Source organism: Lissotriton vulgaris, chromosome 6, assembly GCF_964263255.1.
Source record: "Lissotriton vulgaris chromosome 6, aLisVul1.2, whole genome shotgun sequence".
NCBI lineage: Eukaryota > Metazoa > Chordata > Amphibia > Caudata > Salamandridae > Lissotriton > Lissotriton vulgaris.
The window spans coordinates 1,280,957,568-1,280,974,536 of NC_141694.1; the positions used below are offsets into that span (position 1 = coordinate 1,280,957,568).

The 16,969-nt window shown below is 47.8% G+C and overlaps 1 protein-coding gene across 1 annotated transcript in view; it reads right to left on the reverse strand.

Moving 5' to 3' along the window:
- LOC147708779 (uncharacterized) overlaps nt 1-16,969 on the reverse strand; it is a 566,421-nt gene that overhangs the window by 323,307 nt on the left and 226,145 nt on the right. Inside the window, exon 5 of the mRNA XM_086927407.1 lies at nt 2,297-2,419. Coding sequence (XP_086783533.1) covers nt 2,297-2,419 — 123 coding nt within the window. The remainder of the gene's footprint in view (nt 1-2,296; nt 2,420-16,969) is intronic.

Here is a 16,969-nt window from a genome sequence, read left to right on the forward strand (position 1 = left end):
AGTAATTCATTCTTTATTGAAACTTTGATCGATTGATTAGCACTCTGTGGGCTGCCTCTGCCCTTCCGATAGAAAACAACTGTGCTTTTTCATAGGCCAGCCAGTTCATGTTTTGAGCTTTTATTAAGTTTAGACAGTCGGCTATAAGCATTTGACCAAGTGCCCCTTCAGGCCTGGACTATAGCGAGAGCCACAATAGGGTTGGTGCTATCTTTACAAGGTCTTCTAGATACTGTAGGCCCAGTTCCTCATGACATATTAGTCGGGACACTTCTTGGTAATGGCAGCAGTCTGTGCAGAAAATTGTTTTCACTAACCTGCAGTTGTGCAGAGTCACTATACCCGAAGACAACTTCACCATAAAAGGCGATCGAAAAGCATCTGGCCTTTTAGATTTTAATTATAGCTTCCAGTGGTGAGGACCCCAATTTGGAGGCAAACTTGAACAGGGATGCAACAGTCTGCTCAAGTCGCACAGATCTCACCCTCAACAGATGTTTCTAAGAACTTATATTATCAAAGGGGATCCCCAGGTATGAGAAGGGAGGGACACACTGTAATTTGGTGCCGCTGATATTAGGGGGCTGATCTTACTTAATCAATCAATCATAGCATTTGTAAAGCGCACTACATACCTGTGAGGGTCTCAAGGCGCTGGGGGGGGGGGGGGTCGGGGGGGGGGGTGCTGCTACTGTTCGAAGAGCCAGGTCTTGAGGAGTCTCCTGAAGGTTAGAAGGTCTCGGTCTGCCGTAGGCGGATGGTGAGGGTGTTCCACGTCTTGGCGGCGAGGTGGAAGAATGATCTGCCGCCGGCGGTCATTCTTCGGATGCGGGGGACGGTGGCAAGGGCATGGTCTACGAAGCGGAGCTGGCGGGCATGGGTGTAGAGGCTGAGTCGTCTGTTGAGGTACGCTGGTCCGGTGTTGTGAAGTGTTGGGGCCCAAAGGTCAAGATTGCTCTTGAAGAGGTCAATATATACCACATCAGGTCCTTGGGCTTTATTGCTCGGCCATCTCTCCACTGCTGATATTATATCATTGAGTGCATTTAGTATCTGGTCATCTTCTCCAGGAGTAGCTATCATATCCACTAATCTACTATCTGTGTTTTGCCAGTGAATGGAAGTCATAAATCTTGGTAAAGTGGGGAGCCAATATATACTGTGGGATGATCACATGTATACTAGTGCCTGGACTATTAAAAAAAAAAGGTGAATTCACTGTTCGCCAAAATTGGGACACATCACTCATTGCACACACCATTGTGTAACTGCTCCCAAGTCTCCCTTCTGGTCGTGTCTTTCCTTGCCCTGATGGTATCCTTCTGTATTTCTTGGTAACCTTTTAATGGGTCTTAACAGGCTACTGTGAGCTTGTGAACTGGATCTATCAAACCACTTCTTGGGCTTTGGCCCCCCATGACTCTGGTAACATCATCAGCTCAGTTGCCCGTCGCACTTCCCATTATAAGCCCCCAACCCATCAGATGGGTCGGGTTAATAACTTAAGTACACCTTAAAGTACTCCATGTTTTCCCCCAGGAGGACAAAAGATCCCCATCATCAACATTATGTAATTTGCATCGCAAGCCTCCATTCCTAGTGTAGTCGACTGGGGGAGCCACAAGGTTATGGACCGGTATCGGCAACCCTAGAGGCAAATTCCCTGCCAACAGGTTGTGATCACTCATATAGCTTTGTACAATGTAGAACTTAGAGACCTTCCTTTCCCACACCATCAATAATACCATGTAACCAATCAGGCTTCCAGTGCCTCTCCCTGTGAATGTTACCTGCCTAAAGTCCTCATGCCAAGCCAAGTCCATACTAAAAATGAGATTATGAGTCACCATTAACTTGTTTAGTATTTTGCCGCAAGGATTGTGTTCAAGTGAGAATGATTTGTTGATTCCTTATCCCATGTACCACACACAAGGTCATTGGAGATGGGGCAAAATCTAGAGTTTAAATCACCTCCCCATACTATGACATAATCCTGTTTTAGAACCTTCTAAAACCTTGGTAAGTGCATGTTCAAGGCAGTCTACAATTGAGACATTTTTGTTATCGAAATTATTGTGTTAAAAATAGATCCGAGGTGGCGGCTCCTTAAGAGTTGTCTTCGTGGCCAGCACACAACTCTAGACTTGGGGGACTGGATGTCCCTCAGAGGAATTTACTCTGTCACCCTAACAAACATTACTCTGTCTGCCCAAATATAAATCAGGCAATGAGACCGGATTAAAGCATTGAGATCTTTTAGCACACTTTCACTTGGAAAACGTTAGGCAAAACATACCTGACCGGGTGAGGTTTAAAATGGCTCCGACAGCATTCTGCTGGACCCTTGGATCGTAGGATTTAGCAAGAGCCAGAAGTGCCACAATGGCTCCAGCCGATCCAATGGTGTCTTGGTTTGATTCTAGATGATGGAAAATACTAAAGATTAGATTTTTAGCACACCTAAGATTTCCACACATGCAGATAAACGCTAAAGCAAACTATGCATCTAACAAAGGATCTTGTCACAAGACTGACAAAAAAATCACGTGAACTTATCGCTGCCCAAAATGTAACACTGAGCAAACCTGCAGTTCTATGATACACAATTATTTCTCTGAGATGGAATGCATCCTCGCTGCACCAGAAAACAGATACTTTATTTATCACACTATGAAAAAAATAATTTTACCTGAAATTAATGCCCTCAGTTGTATTCTCTTAAGCATCTCTAAGTTTTTACTGGTTTTCAATGCTTACGGGCTTTTGCTGCCCCATCTCCTCCCATCGCTGCCTCTCTTTCAGCCACTCCCATTAATTTCCACCTCTCTTTTTATCTTCACCATGATCTCCCGCACACTCTAATGTGAATTAATTTTTAATTTGCCTAAAAATGTTTTTATAATCTTGCCATCTGTTTGTTTCTATTCCAAACTCCATTTCTTACTACTTCCAATCATGGTACTCTTTTCATCATTTACGTGAAAATACTTTTAATACATTTTATGAAACAAATATCTAATAAGTACCAGAAATACTAGCGCTTTACGCTTTTTCACGGGAAAAAACAGACTTTCTGTTACCTTCCTTCAAGTTGTGATGTGAACCATGATTCTTGAAAATGTTGGGAAACCTTGAACTTTTCACAGAAATGCATTGGACTGGGTGGTTATTCTGGACAGTGACAACGGCCAGTTTTTACTTTAAATAATGATATGGTGCACTGAAGCCTAGCAACAGCAGCTCTCCAGTAAAACAAGCACTGGCACATTCAATTAATTTCCAGACATTAAATGACAGAAGCAATGGCTTTTATAATGCTTGTTTGCACCTGCATACGACGCATGTGTCAAGGCACATGTGCATGCAAGTCTGGCAATCTTTGATTAGGTTTCACAATAAATATATATCAATCCAAGATAGCTTCCATGTGTCAAGATATGTGAACGAATATGTCTCATAACGCACTTTTTTAAATATTTACTGTTCCAAGATAACTGACACCTGTCTAGGATCAGTAAATGAAAACAAATATTGGCAAATGGCTTAACTATTGGCATTGCTAATGCTTTCATCAATGTTGTGCAGCATCAGCAAACAAAAAAAAAACAAATCAAAGAGAAAAAGGCACAATGATGCAGCTGTGTCATCCTGTAGGTACACATGCATGATGATGTACGCACGTGCACATACATGATGATGCTTGAAAAATCGTCACACTTACAGCTGCCGCTGCCGATAATACTAAAAGGACGAAGAGTAGACCCGTAAGTTGCTGGTGCAAAAGTGCTATTTTATTTAATTTTGTGCCAGCGTATCCGCCATAATGATGTATGCGCGTGCACATCTCATCATGCATGCTCATACTTTAAAATTATGCAGGCGCTGTTTTCTTTATTTTAATTTACTATTCCAAGGTGGCGGATGCCATTTAGATTGGTAATTTTGAAAAAAATGACTTTGCCAAAAACTTCTTTTTGGATAGGGCAGTAGTAGCCCAGCAGCAAACTGTAAATGACCGTGAAGAGTAGAAGAGCAGGTGGGGGGGGGCGTGGAGGGGAAGCAATTGGGAGTGATGGGTACAAGAGAGCAATGGGAGTGCACAGAAGCACATTCTGGAATGTGGCGCAGCCCAGCTGTGAAAGGCAGCTGGCCCTCCAAAAAAAAAGTAATATTAAAACAATTATTTCAAAGGCTACAAGGGGCTTAATGAAAAAAGTAGTTCCTTAATAGTGAACATTGGAAAGATAGAAGTCAGTCAATCAAAAGGATGGTAAAGAGGCTATGCTCCGGGGGGGGGGGGGGGGCACAAAAAGATGAAGGCAAGCCATTGAATAATAAACAAACAAATGAGAATGACAATTAAGTCAACCACAGCTAAACAATAGGCGTATTCCACTGTTTTTGGTATGGTCCACATGAGGCATTTTGCAAACAGGTAGGTAAAAGAATAAAATTTGCATAAAACTGCATTTAAGAAAGGAGTGCCCCAATATCAATTTGCAGCTGCAGGGCCATCCCTAAAATATTTTTTTTAAGGTATCCTAGGGATGAACAGGGAAGCAACAGTAGAATGGGCATTGGGAGGAGGTAAATGTTACTCACCTGCCACAGGAAGAGAGGTGGGAACAATGGAAGATCTGGTAGGGTGTTGTATTTTAAAATAAACAAAATCTATGTGGGAGGAGAACATGAAGCAAGGTATGAGCAATGGAGCAGTGTGGGGGGTAAAGCACCAAGCGGTCCAGAGCCAGAAGGCTTGACTGTCAGTTCCGGTGCCGAGCCCGAGGGTGGGACGTTGGAAGCAGTGTCTCGGTGGCAACCATGGCCAGAAGGCAGTGGTGGCCCAGAAGCCTTATGTTTGGTGGAAGAAATCTTGAGGGGCAAAGGGTCTTTGTTACTCCCAACACCCTCTCCCACTGAAATGTTTTCAGACTCAAGCTTTATTTCTAGGCCGGAATCTGATTATTGGATAGAGAAGGCCTCCTCCTCTTCCGCTGCCGATGCCTCCATTTCCTCCGAAGATATCCGGGGTGTCTTCGATGCTCTGCCTCTGCATGTCCCTTCGTCTAGCCCGACGGTCCCGTAAAGTCTTTTTCAACCAGAACAATAGACAAGCGTCACAATCCTCTTCTTTGTGCTCCGGAGAGAGGCACAAGTTGCAGACTTTATGCAGGTCGGTGCGCGGGTCCTTGGAGTGGCCCAGAGGACAACATTGAAACAGAGTCCATTCCATTGGCAGAAGGCTGAATACTACGAAACGGAGTGTAAGTAGACCGACGGGGCTAGGCCCAAAGGTCACCATCGATGTCTTCTATATTGAAGATAGAGTGTTTTCCTATTTTTTCGATACACAGAGAATCGTGAAACGAGTGCAAAACAATTACAACAAGGGTACAATGTGTTGCGCGCCAAGAGTGTCCCGAAGAACGGTGTTGAACTGGAGCACCGCAAACCATGTCTGATCCCAATGGTGGGAAGAAAACAATCTATGGAGTCGATGCCCATGCGCACTATCACCAAAAGGTGGAGTCTTCTTCGAAGAAAAACAACTTGCAAACATACGGACCCAACACTAGATGGCAGGAGTATGCAAAGCATGTGTATCTATAGCACACATGCCTCGAACACTGATTTCTTCATAAACGGTGGTGACTTCGTCAAAAGTGGTGTCTCCGTTGACGGTGGCGTCTTCAACTACGGTTGTAGAGTCATCAACAGGAATGTCATCGACGCTGTCAACAGGAGTGCAGTTATTTAGGTGAGAACGATCTTTGGTGTCGATAATAATGGGGCTTGGCTCGTCGATGATGAGGTTGCCATTGAGAAAGATTAGGCCATTGAGTAGGTGGAGATGGTGGTAGTAGAGTAGGTGGTGTTATTCATTCTCGATAGTGTCAATGACGATCTCTCCGTAAACAGTACAGAAGATGTCTTCTTAAAGGTGTGAATCACCTGAGGAAAAGGAGTAGGTGGCTCAGACTTTGATTTTGAAGGTGTTTCTGAGGGAAAAAATTATTTCTTCTTTCCTTTTGAGGCAGTCTCACCTTCACACGCTGATTTCAAGGGGCTGCATTCCTTGTGAGAGCCTTTAGAGGACATTTTATAGTATTTCTTAGATGACTCCAGAGAGGAGTGAGTATGGGAGACTCTCTCTCTCTTTATAGTGATCTTCTAGAGGACGAAGAAGAAGAAGATTCCTCACTGTCACTATCTGACACAGGTTTCTTTCTGGTCTTCCGCTTTTAAAGCCATAACAGAAGCTTCCTCTCACAGTCTTTATGTGTTTTAGTGGAAAATGTACGACATACCTTACATTCTTTTGCTTTATGCAATGGGTACAGGCAGTAAATGCAGTCCTGATGATGGTCATCGGAGTGAAGCCTCTTTTTGCCACAGGTAGCACAGTACCTGAATAGGCCCTTTTCTGCTTTTCCTGACATGGTGAAATCAGATTTGAGCAATGCAAAATACAGATAGAGAAGGATATTAATATATCTGAAGAGATATAACCTCCAAATCTTCTGTAGAACAAGTCTGGAACAGGAAAACTGAGCAGACCTCAGTGGAGAGTCCCTAACACAATGTGTGGTAGAAAATTTGATGAACTGGAGCTTCTCACTGCAGTGTTCTAGAGGGTGATACAATCTGATTGGTCAAGACTTAAGATTGGTCTTTTTTTAAAAGAAAATGACTATGGTAGGTTGCTAAACTAAGAGATCTGGGCCCTTTTCTAGTCTATACATATTGTTGCATTGCTTTTCTAAGGTACAGTGGGACTCCCATCTAGATTGACGGGGGATGTTTCAAGAATGTGAATTTATGAAAGTTCCAATACTGGAGTAAGTCCACATTTTCCTGCTTAGATGTCTAGTGTCCTTGTATGGTTGGTGTAACAAATAAATATGTCCATTGTTCATTTTGCATCAGATGTTGCCCACAGAGCATGCTTGTCACCATTTGGACATTCAGTATTTTTCATCAGGAGGATGAGCGAACAACTCTCCAATAATAGAGTCCTTCGTTTTCTTCTCTGCTTCGATTGTGTCTCCACTGCATATTATTTCCTATTCAGAGACAGCTATTGATGTTAATGGTCCAGAAACATGTTCCTGGTTGCTGTTACTTGTCATGCCGTTCCTATGAATTAAGAAGGACTGTGTATCCAGACAACATAACTGTCAGAATATTGGGACTGAGTCGACACATATCATCATAATATGTTGGCCTAATTCCTAGCTAGCTCACAGTGCCCATCTGAACCCCTAACCTTCCAGGGTACAAGATGGTACCTGCAACTTCAGAACATGGCCACTCAATTTCCCCAAGGCAATTGTAGAAGGAAACAGATCTACCCTTTTGTTGTACTTGGGCATGCCCAAGGGAGACACACAAAAGAAACAAATTGGCTTTTTAAACATTTATTGAAATAATTGTATTCTTGTGTAAAATGCATGAGCTGTAATTTTTAATAGGATGAAACAAAGCACCCTAATCAGCATTACAAGACTATTACAAAGATAAACAGTTCAACCATTATAACATTGTTGTGTGATTATATGATTATATAATGATATTTATACTTATGCACCTGTTAATACTAGCTACACTAGCAAGAGCATACTGGGAGTATACTGTGCCCGATCTCTTGGGATAATCCAACCCCCATAACTCTGTATGATAAATCAGGAATCCGATCTGGTGTAGAGCAGGTTATCATACTTTGCATGATGAAGGTTAGAGTCAGCATTGCTGCTTCTTAGTCACAGTGCACAGCATTCCAGGGAATCCAAGCCAAAGTGCTCCTTTGTAGAATTAGGCTCAGACTCGGTTTATATAATAAAAGCACTGCTCCAATCGCATTGTGTCAAAGGTGTAAAAGGTGCAGAGCTGTCTATAAACGGAGAACCAAATCATTGCATCCAATATTCCTAGCCTTGGACAGAGTGTACCAGCAACTAGAGAAAAATGCTTAGTAAGAAATGTGCTGCATGCATATTTATTTCTAAGTATGAAATCATGTCAGTGCAGGGCATGTAAAAAGTCACTATTAGAAAAAAATGCTTAAATGTTTAGCTAAATTGGAGACCAGAGTGTGGGGGGGCCCTGTTGAACCTTATAACACTCCCATCCTTTGTGGTTGCAGTGTGCTCCTCTAAACCCAAATGCTTTTGCTCTTTCCAACATGGTGCTCCTTCCCCTTGTTAATGAGGAAGTTTTTCTTGTGGTGCAAAGTTACCTATATTGGCATACAAACAGAATGTAGAAATTGTCTTTAAATGTGAAGTAGTTAGTCTCCAGACATCACAGGAAGTACAGCACTCATTTCTAGGAGCGCCAGGTTTATGATCTCGTGAGAAGAGGTGCAGATTCAGTGCACTTTAAAAAAGTTTAGGTGGATAAAAAAGACTCCCATATTTTGGAAACTGAACCACTTATGGAGACTTTAGTAGGCAGCCAAAGTATCTTTTTTTTAATCTTAAACATCCTAAAAGTGCGTCCGTAGTCTGTAAACTGGCTTTGGTGCAGCAATTTGAAACACTTAAAATGACAGCAGCAGTCCATGGCCTCACAAACTAGACCACAGACTCAATACACCTAAGAAGAGCCCCAAAGTCCATGGTCTAGTTCCGAAGCCATGGACTCGAAAGCGAGTCTGAGGACTTTAGCATTGGAGTGGGCAGGGGGTTCCTTTGAGGGTCCCTGCACTTTGGCCTGTGGATCAGAGTGTACTTAGCCTGCCCTAATATGTGACCTTTAGGTCTTTATCTTTTACGTTTAGACCAGGGGGAGGACCATCCTTTAATGGTGGTCGCAAAGAGCAAATATGTTTTTCTCTTGCAGCCAGCCAAACATCGTTGTTAGGTCCGCGGTCTCGGATGTATGTTCACGGACCCAAAGAGGTCAATGAAAGCTTAAAGCTCCATTGACATTCTTTTTTAATTTTTATTTCATTGACAGTCCTGGGGCCAAGTATACAAATCTCTGTAGTCTGCAGACTAGAACTGCTAAGATATTCATGCGTAGTAACTATTAAAAACTCAGTCAAGAACTTTTTTAAAACACATATCTATAGTTCTACTGTCATGTTAAGGTTTATACATATCTGTTCGGTGGTTTTTGCAGTATGCACAAGCAAACTTTCCTATAGATGCTAAAATGGGAAAACACTTCTTTTAAAAGCCCCCCCCCTAACTTTCCCCCCTACACAGAACTACACAGAAAGTGAGATGTCTAATCTTGGATCGCTGTGCTTTTCATTTGACACATTTGGTGCAGATCTATCCACAGGGGCAAAACTTATAGGCAGATTAAAAAATGCATCTTCAGAGGAAAGTGCCTCTGAACCGTAACTACACAGTGGTGACTGCCATTGAATAATATATATTGGCATTGCCCTGCGGACAAACTCTGTAGTTCACGGCCAAAGGCCATGCGCAGCAGAGGTTGGAGATAAGTGCATTATTAAAAAATAACATTGAAATTCACTGAAAAAACAGACAGCTACAAACTGTGCTATGGTTCTGGCTCGAAAGAGGAAAGCCAGTTAAGCTTTCATATTATGGTTAATAATTTACAGAACACACGCAATAATCCGCGCTACCTCCCATGCTCATAATACCCATTTGCCAACAGTACAGAAACAAAGAAAAGAGCTGTCATGAGGACAACATGGTGGGTGATGTGCACTGCTTGCATTGGTGAACAGTGTGTTTACACTTTTCAGCCCAAACCATTTTTTCGGTGATTTTATACATTATGCATATAGTCTGCAGACATGCCTACTAGTTTAGCTGTGGTTGCAGTATTTCTTGCAGAGCAACACTTCAAAACATAATGAGTAACCAGAAAATACCGTAATCTGTTACTCGCACTGCTTTGTGTGCTTAGCAGGATTCGACACTGATTTGTATTCAAAGTCAAACATTAACCATACGGGCTCGCTCGCACTTGTGCCATTCCGATTTCTGTACTCAGGCTGATTGTGGCTAGGGCGACTGTGGAATAGCTTTAAACCAACTCCTGGCAGATTTCTGTATCCTGGATTAACGACTTCTCTTTCCCTAGTTTGCTGGCGTTGAATCCACAATTTCATATCGAAGGGACAAGTTGTGAAATGATCCAATCTAGTACTGCAGCAAGCCCCATGTGCATAAAGCATTTTCCTTTGTGACTGAGGTTTGAGGGTGCCTGATGCCTGAAAGAGGTAGAGAAGTGTGTCCTTTTAGCCTGAAGTGGGTAGATATGTGCCCTACTGAGTCTCTCATTTGGGAGCAGGAAACCACCTTCACCAGTAGGGCCTGTGAACAGTGCCGGATTAAACCCTATGGAGGCCCCTAGGCAGTCGAATTTTCGAGGACCCCCTCGCAAATTATGTCCTAATCTATTTTTTAATTTAGGAGATGATGACCATCACTGCTGTACATTACAAGTCCGTGGTTTGCACCGATTTTTTTACAAACTGACAGCTGTAAGAACATAAGCTTTTAAGAGACAAAGGGGCATATTTACAAGTATTTTTAATGCCACAAGAACATCCCTTTTTCAGTTGTTCTGATGGCATTAACTCCTTTGCCTTATTTACAAGGCGGCGTTAAGCCAATTAGCGTGGCTTAACGCTGCCTTGTAAATAATTCCCCTATTCACGCAGCACTTAGCGTGAAAGGGGAGTGCAATGGGTGTTGTAGTGGCCATTCCGCCATCAACATCCATTGCTTTTTGATGCTGCCCCATATTTACAATGTATGGGGCAGCGCCAAAAATACCGACAGGGAATACCTGGTCTTAAGCAGGCGATAAGAGAAGAAATGTTTTATTGTGCATGCAGCACACATAGATAGAGCAAATCGCCTGTAAAGATTGTTTATGTGCATGAAGGTGTCCTTTCCAGCACATTAACAATTGCCCATGCAGCGCGCCTACCATAGCAAAATGACGCAGGGGTGCCTGCGCTGGCACTACTCAGCTTTTTTAGTGCCAGCGCTAAGAGTAACGCAGGGGTGCAACGCATTCTTGTGAAAACGGAGCATCCCTGCGTTTTAAAACTGTTAAAGCGTTACCAATTTTGGCGTAACACCGCGCTCCACCAGTTTTCTTGTAAATATGCCCCAAACTGTAATGTGAATCTGATGCAATGTCTCTGGTTTATGTACTTTAGGTTGTTAATGGGTACATTACATTAATACAGAATTTTCTCTACTGAGTAATGTAGAGTGTTCGTTTCTTTGAGTTGATTCATTGTTTTCTATCTTTTGGACACAATTTAAGAAAGCTTGATTGTAATTTTCTTTTTTCAAACGTGAGAGAAATACCGGGCCTTCAATCACCACTTCAGCCAGTACAACCTTTACAATTTACTGCCGTGTAGAGAATTACTCATGAAAAGAGAAGTCCTAGCATGACTACTATGACAGCCATCAGCTCATTACAAGTAACATCATCTCCACAATGTAATAAAACTCGGACGACATATGATACTACTACCACCGGCAAAGAACTGACAATTGACACTGATTTAATCCAAGTACACAGATCAATGGAAGTACAAGGAACATCTGGAGAGGATCTAGAAGAAAAGCAAACAAACCTCGATGACACAGTTGGTGCCAGCGGACCAACGCAAAACAAAAATACTATTGGTAACTGTGGCACAATTGATGTACCAATGATCTGCGATCTGCGAAGTACAGAGGCAGAATCGCACTCAATGAATAACAAAGTTGACCAAATAAGGGTAAGGGAGGAACGGAGAGGAATAGAAATTTCTCCAGCAGCCCCAACGCCTTTTCTCCACCAGAACGAACAAGCAACAGTTCATAAGCCAACACTAAATGCAAGGGGGGGGGGGGGGGGGGGGGGGAGAAAAAGAGGATACACCAGCAATTGATTCAGTAGAAATTACAGAAACATTTTCATACCTGGAAAAGGAAGAGTGGGAAGATCTCATGGCCGCCCATTCCCTGAACAAGTGCAGGAGTGGGCCTACAGTGAATACCTCGAGAATGGCACCTGAATGTAACCAAGAACAACATATGGGGGGGGAATGTAAAGGAGACCAAAATGTGACAATACATCCAGTAAGCCAGGAGGGACTACTAAAAAATACAAATCAGGAAAGAGCTTGGTCTAGTCTGTTAAAAACAATGCAACTCTTGGTAGAGGCCCTCCATTACCAATCCGACAAAATGGACACTGTTAGACGGGGACCCGGAGGGTCAGCCGAGCACAGGGGGAGAGGCCTCCGGTGAGGACCGTCTCCAGCAATCGTACAGACTAGTAACTCCCCCCCCCCACAGATGGACACCACACCAGGATGAGTTCAACACACTTTATATACGAATCTTGAAGCAAGGTGATACGGTACAGTGGGGTCCTCTCAATTCTAGTCTTTATGAGGGAAAGGGGTAGCGGGACAGTCTTAGTACCGGTCCGGTACTGGTGCGGCAAGAGGGAAGCTCACAATTCTCGAGCTTGGGGATCCGTAGAGGTGGGCCGCGGCAGTGCCAGCAGGCCAGGTCGAATGTTCACAGCGAGGAGGGCCGCGGCAGCGCCAGTAGGCTAGATCGATGGGTTAGAGCAAGAAGGGCCGCGGCAGCGCCAGTAGGCTAAGCCGATGTGAAGTAGTGTGGCTCACTGGTTAGAGGCGGCAGACCCGAGAGCAGAGGACGGCCCGGGACCAGGGTTCGATTCCCGGAGCGGCAGGTTTCTGGACCAGGGTCAGCGGACTCGATAATTCTCTCTCCTCGGTGCCCACTCTGATCAGCGTTCACACTCGGCAACTCTGGGCATTAGCTTGCCTCATCTTCACTAACGGCCCCACCAGACCGCCGGGGATGCCTGGTCTCACCCTGGAGATACCCATTAAGGGACCATCTCTCAGGGAAGCCAGGAAGGGTTTCGCAGCGGTCGAAGCGCCTTGGGACCCTCCGGGTAAGTAGTGCGCTATATAAATGCCTATACATTTACATACATTTACATTTACAGCAAAGGGCCGCGGCAGCGCCAGCAGGCTAGGTCGATGGTTCACAGCAAAGGGCCGCGGCAGCGCCAGCAGGCTACGTCGATGGTTCACAGGAAAGGGCCGCGGCAGCGCCAGCAGGCCTTCAAGGATGAGTTCCTCACGGTGTCTCTCGACTCCAAGATACAACTGCCTTCCTGCTCTGGAGTTGCCCTAGTTATAGGTCTGGCGCCCTTTGATGTCCGGACCCTCGCACTTGGAGGTCGGGAGGTCCGGGATGAGGGAGTCCAGACACCCAGCAGGGGGGTGGAGCCAGGGCCCGGGGAGGCCGGGGGTGATTGACACCTGGCGGAGGGGAGCCATTGACACTCCTTCTCCCATTGACCCGCCAAGTGGTCTCTTCACCCCCTGGGTGGATGGTGGTGCCTCGATGTCGGGGCCTGGCCAGGCCCAGGGTTGGGGTCGAGCCGAGGCCACGCGGCCTTGTCAGGTAGGGTCCAAAGATGGCGGCTGGGCCGGGGCAGTGGTGCTGATGGGGGGCCCGGGCCAGCCGGTACTGGGGTGTTCGGGGCTGGAGCTCGGTTGTGGACGGGTCGTGGGTTGCCCACATCGGGTTGCCGGGATGGTTCTTGTCGGGGATACAGGGAGAGCAGGGGTTCGGTCCTCGCCATGCGGGGAGGGAGCGGGCCTTCCACGAGGCCTGTCCAACATGCGTCCCCCCCAGCTGAAGGCAGGGAGAGTCACCCATCCTCTTGGGTACTCTCCTCGCCGAGGCGGAAGAAGCGTGACAGGCCGTCTGCGTTGGCGTGGTCCTGGCCTGGACGATGTTCCACAGTGAAGTCCATCCCCTGCAGGGAGATGGACCAGCGCAACAGTTTTGGGTTCTCCCCCCGCATCTGCATCAGCCATTGCAGGGGTCGGTGATCTGTTTGTACCCGGAAGTGGGTGCCGAAGAGATAGGGCCGGAGCTTCTTGAGGGCCCACACTACAGCGAAGGCCTCGCGCTCGATGGTGCTCCAGCGCTGTTCTCGGGCCAGCAGGCGTCGGCTGATAAAGGCCACTGGCTGATCGACTCCCTCGGTGTTGAGTTGAGAGAGGACAGCCCCAATGCCATGATCTGAGGCGTCCGTCTGAACTATGAACTCTCGGCTGTAGTCGGGGGCCTGGAGCATGGGGGCGGTGCACATGGCGGCCTTCAATTTCTCAAAGGCTGTTTGACAGTCCGGGGTCCAGTTGACGGTTTTGGGGGTTTTCTTGGATGTGAGTTCTGTGAGGGGCCCTATGATGCTGCCATAGTCCTTCACAAACCGCCGGTAGTACCCGGTGAGCCCAAGGAAGGCTGGGACCTCGGTTTGGGTGACAGGTGGTTGCCAGGCCTGGATAGCAGCGATCTTGGGCTGGAGGGGGGCCACCAGACCGCTCCCCACTTGGTGTCCCAGGTAGGTCACAGACCCTTGGCCAATCTGGCATTTGCTGGCCTTGATGGTGAGCCCGGCCTGCCGGAGGGTGTGCAGGACTTCCCGGAGGTGGTGGAGGTGGTCTGCCCAGTGGCGACTGTATACAGCAATATCGTCCAGATAGGCGGCGCGGAATTCTTCGAGGCCCGCCAGTACCTTGTTCACGAGTCTCTGGAAGGTAGCGGGGGCGTTTTTCATGCCGAATGGCATCACTTTGAAGTGGTAGTGGCCATCCGGGGTAGAGAAGGCAGATCGCTCTTGGGCCCCGGGGGTGAGGCCGACCTGCCAGTAGCCCGCTGTTAGATCGAAGATACTCAAGTAGCGGGCGGCCCCCATGCGGTCAATCAACTCATCCGCCCGGGGGATGGGGTGAGCGTCGGTTCTGGTAACAGCGTTCAGGCCCCGATAGTCCACACAGAACCGGAGCTCGGGGGCAACGCCCGGGGGGGCCGCCTTGGGGACCAGTACGACTGGGCTGGCCCAGGGGCTGTCAGATGGCTCGATCACTCCCAGAGCCAGCATTTTGGAGACTTCGTTCTGGATGCAGGTGCGCACTCGATCCGGCACTCGGTACGCCCTGTGTCGAATAGGGGGGCTATCCCCGGTGTCGACATCGTGGAGGCACCAGGGGGTGACCCCGGGGATGAGGGAAAACAGATCTGCAAATTGTAGCAGGAGATCCCTGCAGTCTTGGCGTTGCTCTGGGGATAAGGCATCGGAAAGTCTGACCCCTTCCACTGAGCCGTCTTGCTCGAGTGTCTTCAGCAGGTCAGGAAGGGGCTCGGAGTCCTCCTCCGTCCCACTATCGGTAGCCATCAGGAGGCTGAGTTCTGAGCGCACAAAGTGTGGTTTGAGTCTGTTGGCATGGAGGACCCGTAGGGGGTTCCGGGGGGATTCCATGTCGATCAGATAGGTGACGGGGCCCTTGCGCTCTATCACCTTGAAGGGCCCGGTCCATTTGTCCTGTAAGGCGCAGGGTTCAACCGGAGACATCACCCAGACTTGTTGTCCCGGCTCAAACTCGATGGAGGAGGCATGCTGATCATACCATCTCTTCATGTCCTCCTGACTGGCTTCAAGGTTGGCTTTGGCGAGTTCCCTGAATCGCCGGGTCTGGTTGCGGAGGGTCAGAAGATACTTGTATACGTCCGGAGGAGTCTTCTTGTGGGCCACCTCCCACCCTTCTTTGACCAGGCTGAGGGGGCCCCGGACGGGGTGTCCATATAGGAGTTCGAATGGGCTGAAGCCCAGGGATTTCTGGGGGACTTCTCGGTAGGCGAACAGGAGGCACGGGAGCAGCACATCCCATTGGCGACGTAGGGGTTCCTCTAGGCCCATGATCAACCCTTTGAGGGTGCGGTTAAACCGCTCGACCAGGCCATTTCCTTGCGGCTGGTAGGGGGTCGTGAATTTGTAGGTGACCCCGCACTGCTGTCAGAGAGACTTCATGTATTTAGAGATAAAGTTCGTGCCCCTGTCGCTGACGACTTCCCGGGGGAAGCCCACCCGCGAGAAGATTCCCATCAGGGCCCGGCCTACCACGGGCGCCGTCACGGTCCGGAGAGGGATGCCTCGGGATAGCGGGTGGCGTGGTCCACCAGGACCAGGATGAATCGGTGCCCTTGTGCTGTTCTGGGGTCCAGGGGCCCCACAATGTCTATTCCCACCCGTTCAAACAGGGTGGTGACGATGGGAAAAGGCTGCAAAGGTGCTTTGAGTTTCCGGCCGCTCTTCCCGCTGGCCTGGCAGGTTGGGCAGGCCCGGCAGTGGTTGGCGATATCATTTCGCATCTTCGGCCAGTAGAAGTGGGTTACCAGACGGCTGTACGTTTTGTCTTGCCCCAGGTGTCCGGCAAGAGGCACATCGTGTGCTAAGTTCAAGAGAAAGTCTCTGAAGCGGAGGGGGACCACCAGCACCCGGCTGGCCCCCAGCTCGGCAATCTTTTGCTCGCTGTAGAGCAGGTCATTGTCCCAATAAATCCAGTGGGCCCCCGAGGTGTCTCCTGTGCTCTGGGCGAGGGCTTGCTGCCGGAGTCCCTCAAGGGAGGGACATGATCTCTGTTCCTGTTGGAATTGTTCCTGAGTGGGGCCACCCTCTTGACGCCACTGGGCCAGTTCGGGAAGGTCCCGGAGCTGATCGAGTCCTTCTTCGTGGTTTTCCGGAGGACTGGCTTCCAGGGTGGCTCCCTCGTGGACGATTGGGGGAGGAGGTGCTGGCCATTCGGGTTCTTCTGGACTGGGAATGGTGCGGGCGGCCATGGACCGGGTCGTTACGCAGACCCATTTGGGGAGGCCCAGCATCCCCAGGTGTTCTCTTCTCTCAACGGCTGACCAGGGGGAACTTTCGAGGTCGTTCCCCAGGAGGCAGTCCACAGGGGCATCATCGCGGACAGTCACTTTTAGCATTCCGGATACTCCCCCCCACTCGAAGGGGACGCAGGCCATCCGACATAGGCTTTCTGAGTTGTCGGCCGACCGTACTGGGCAAAGGACGTTTGGTAATATCTGGTCCGGGGTCACCAGATGACAGCGGACTGCGGTCACACTGGCCCCGGTGT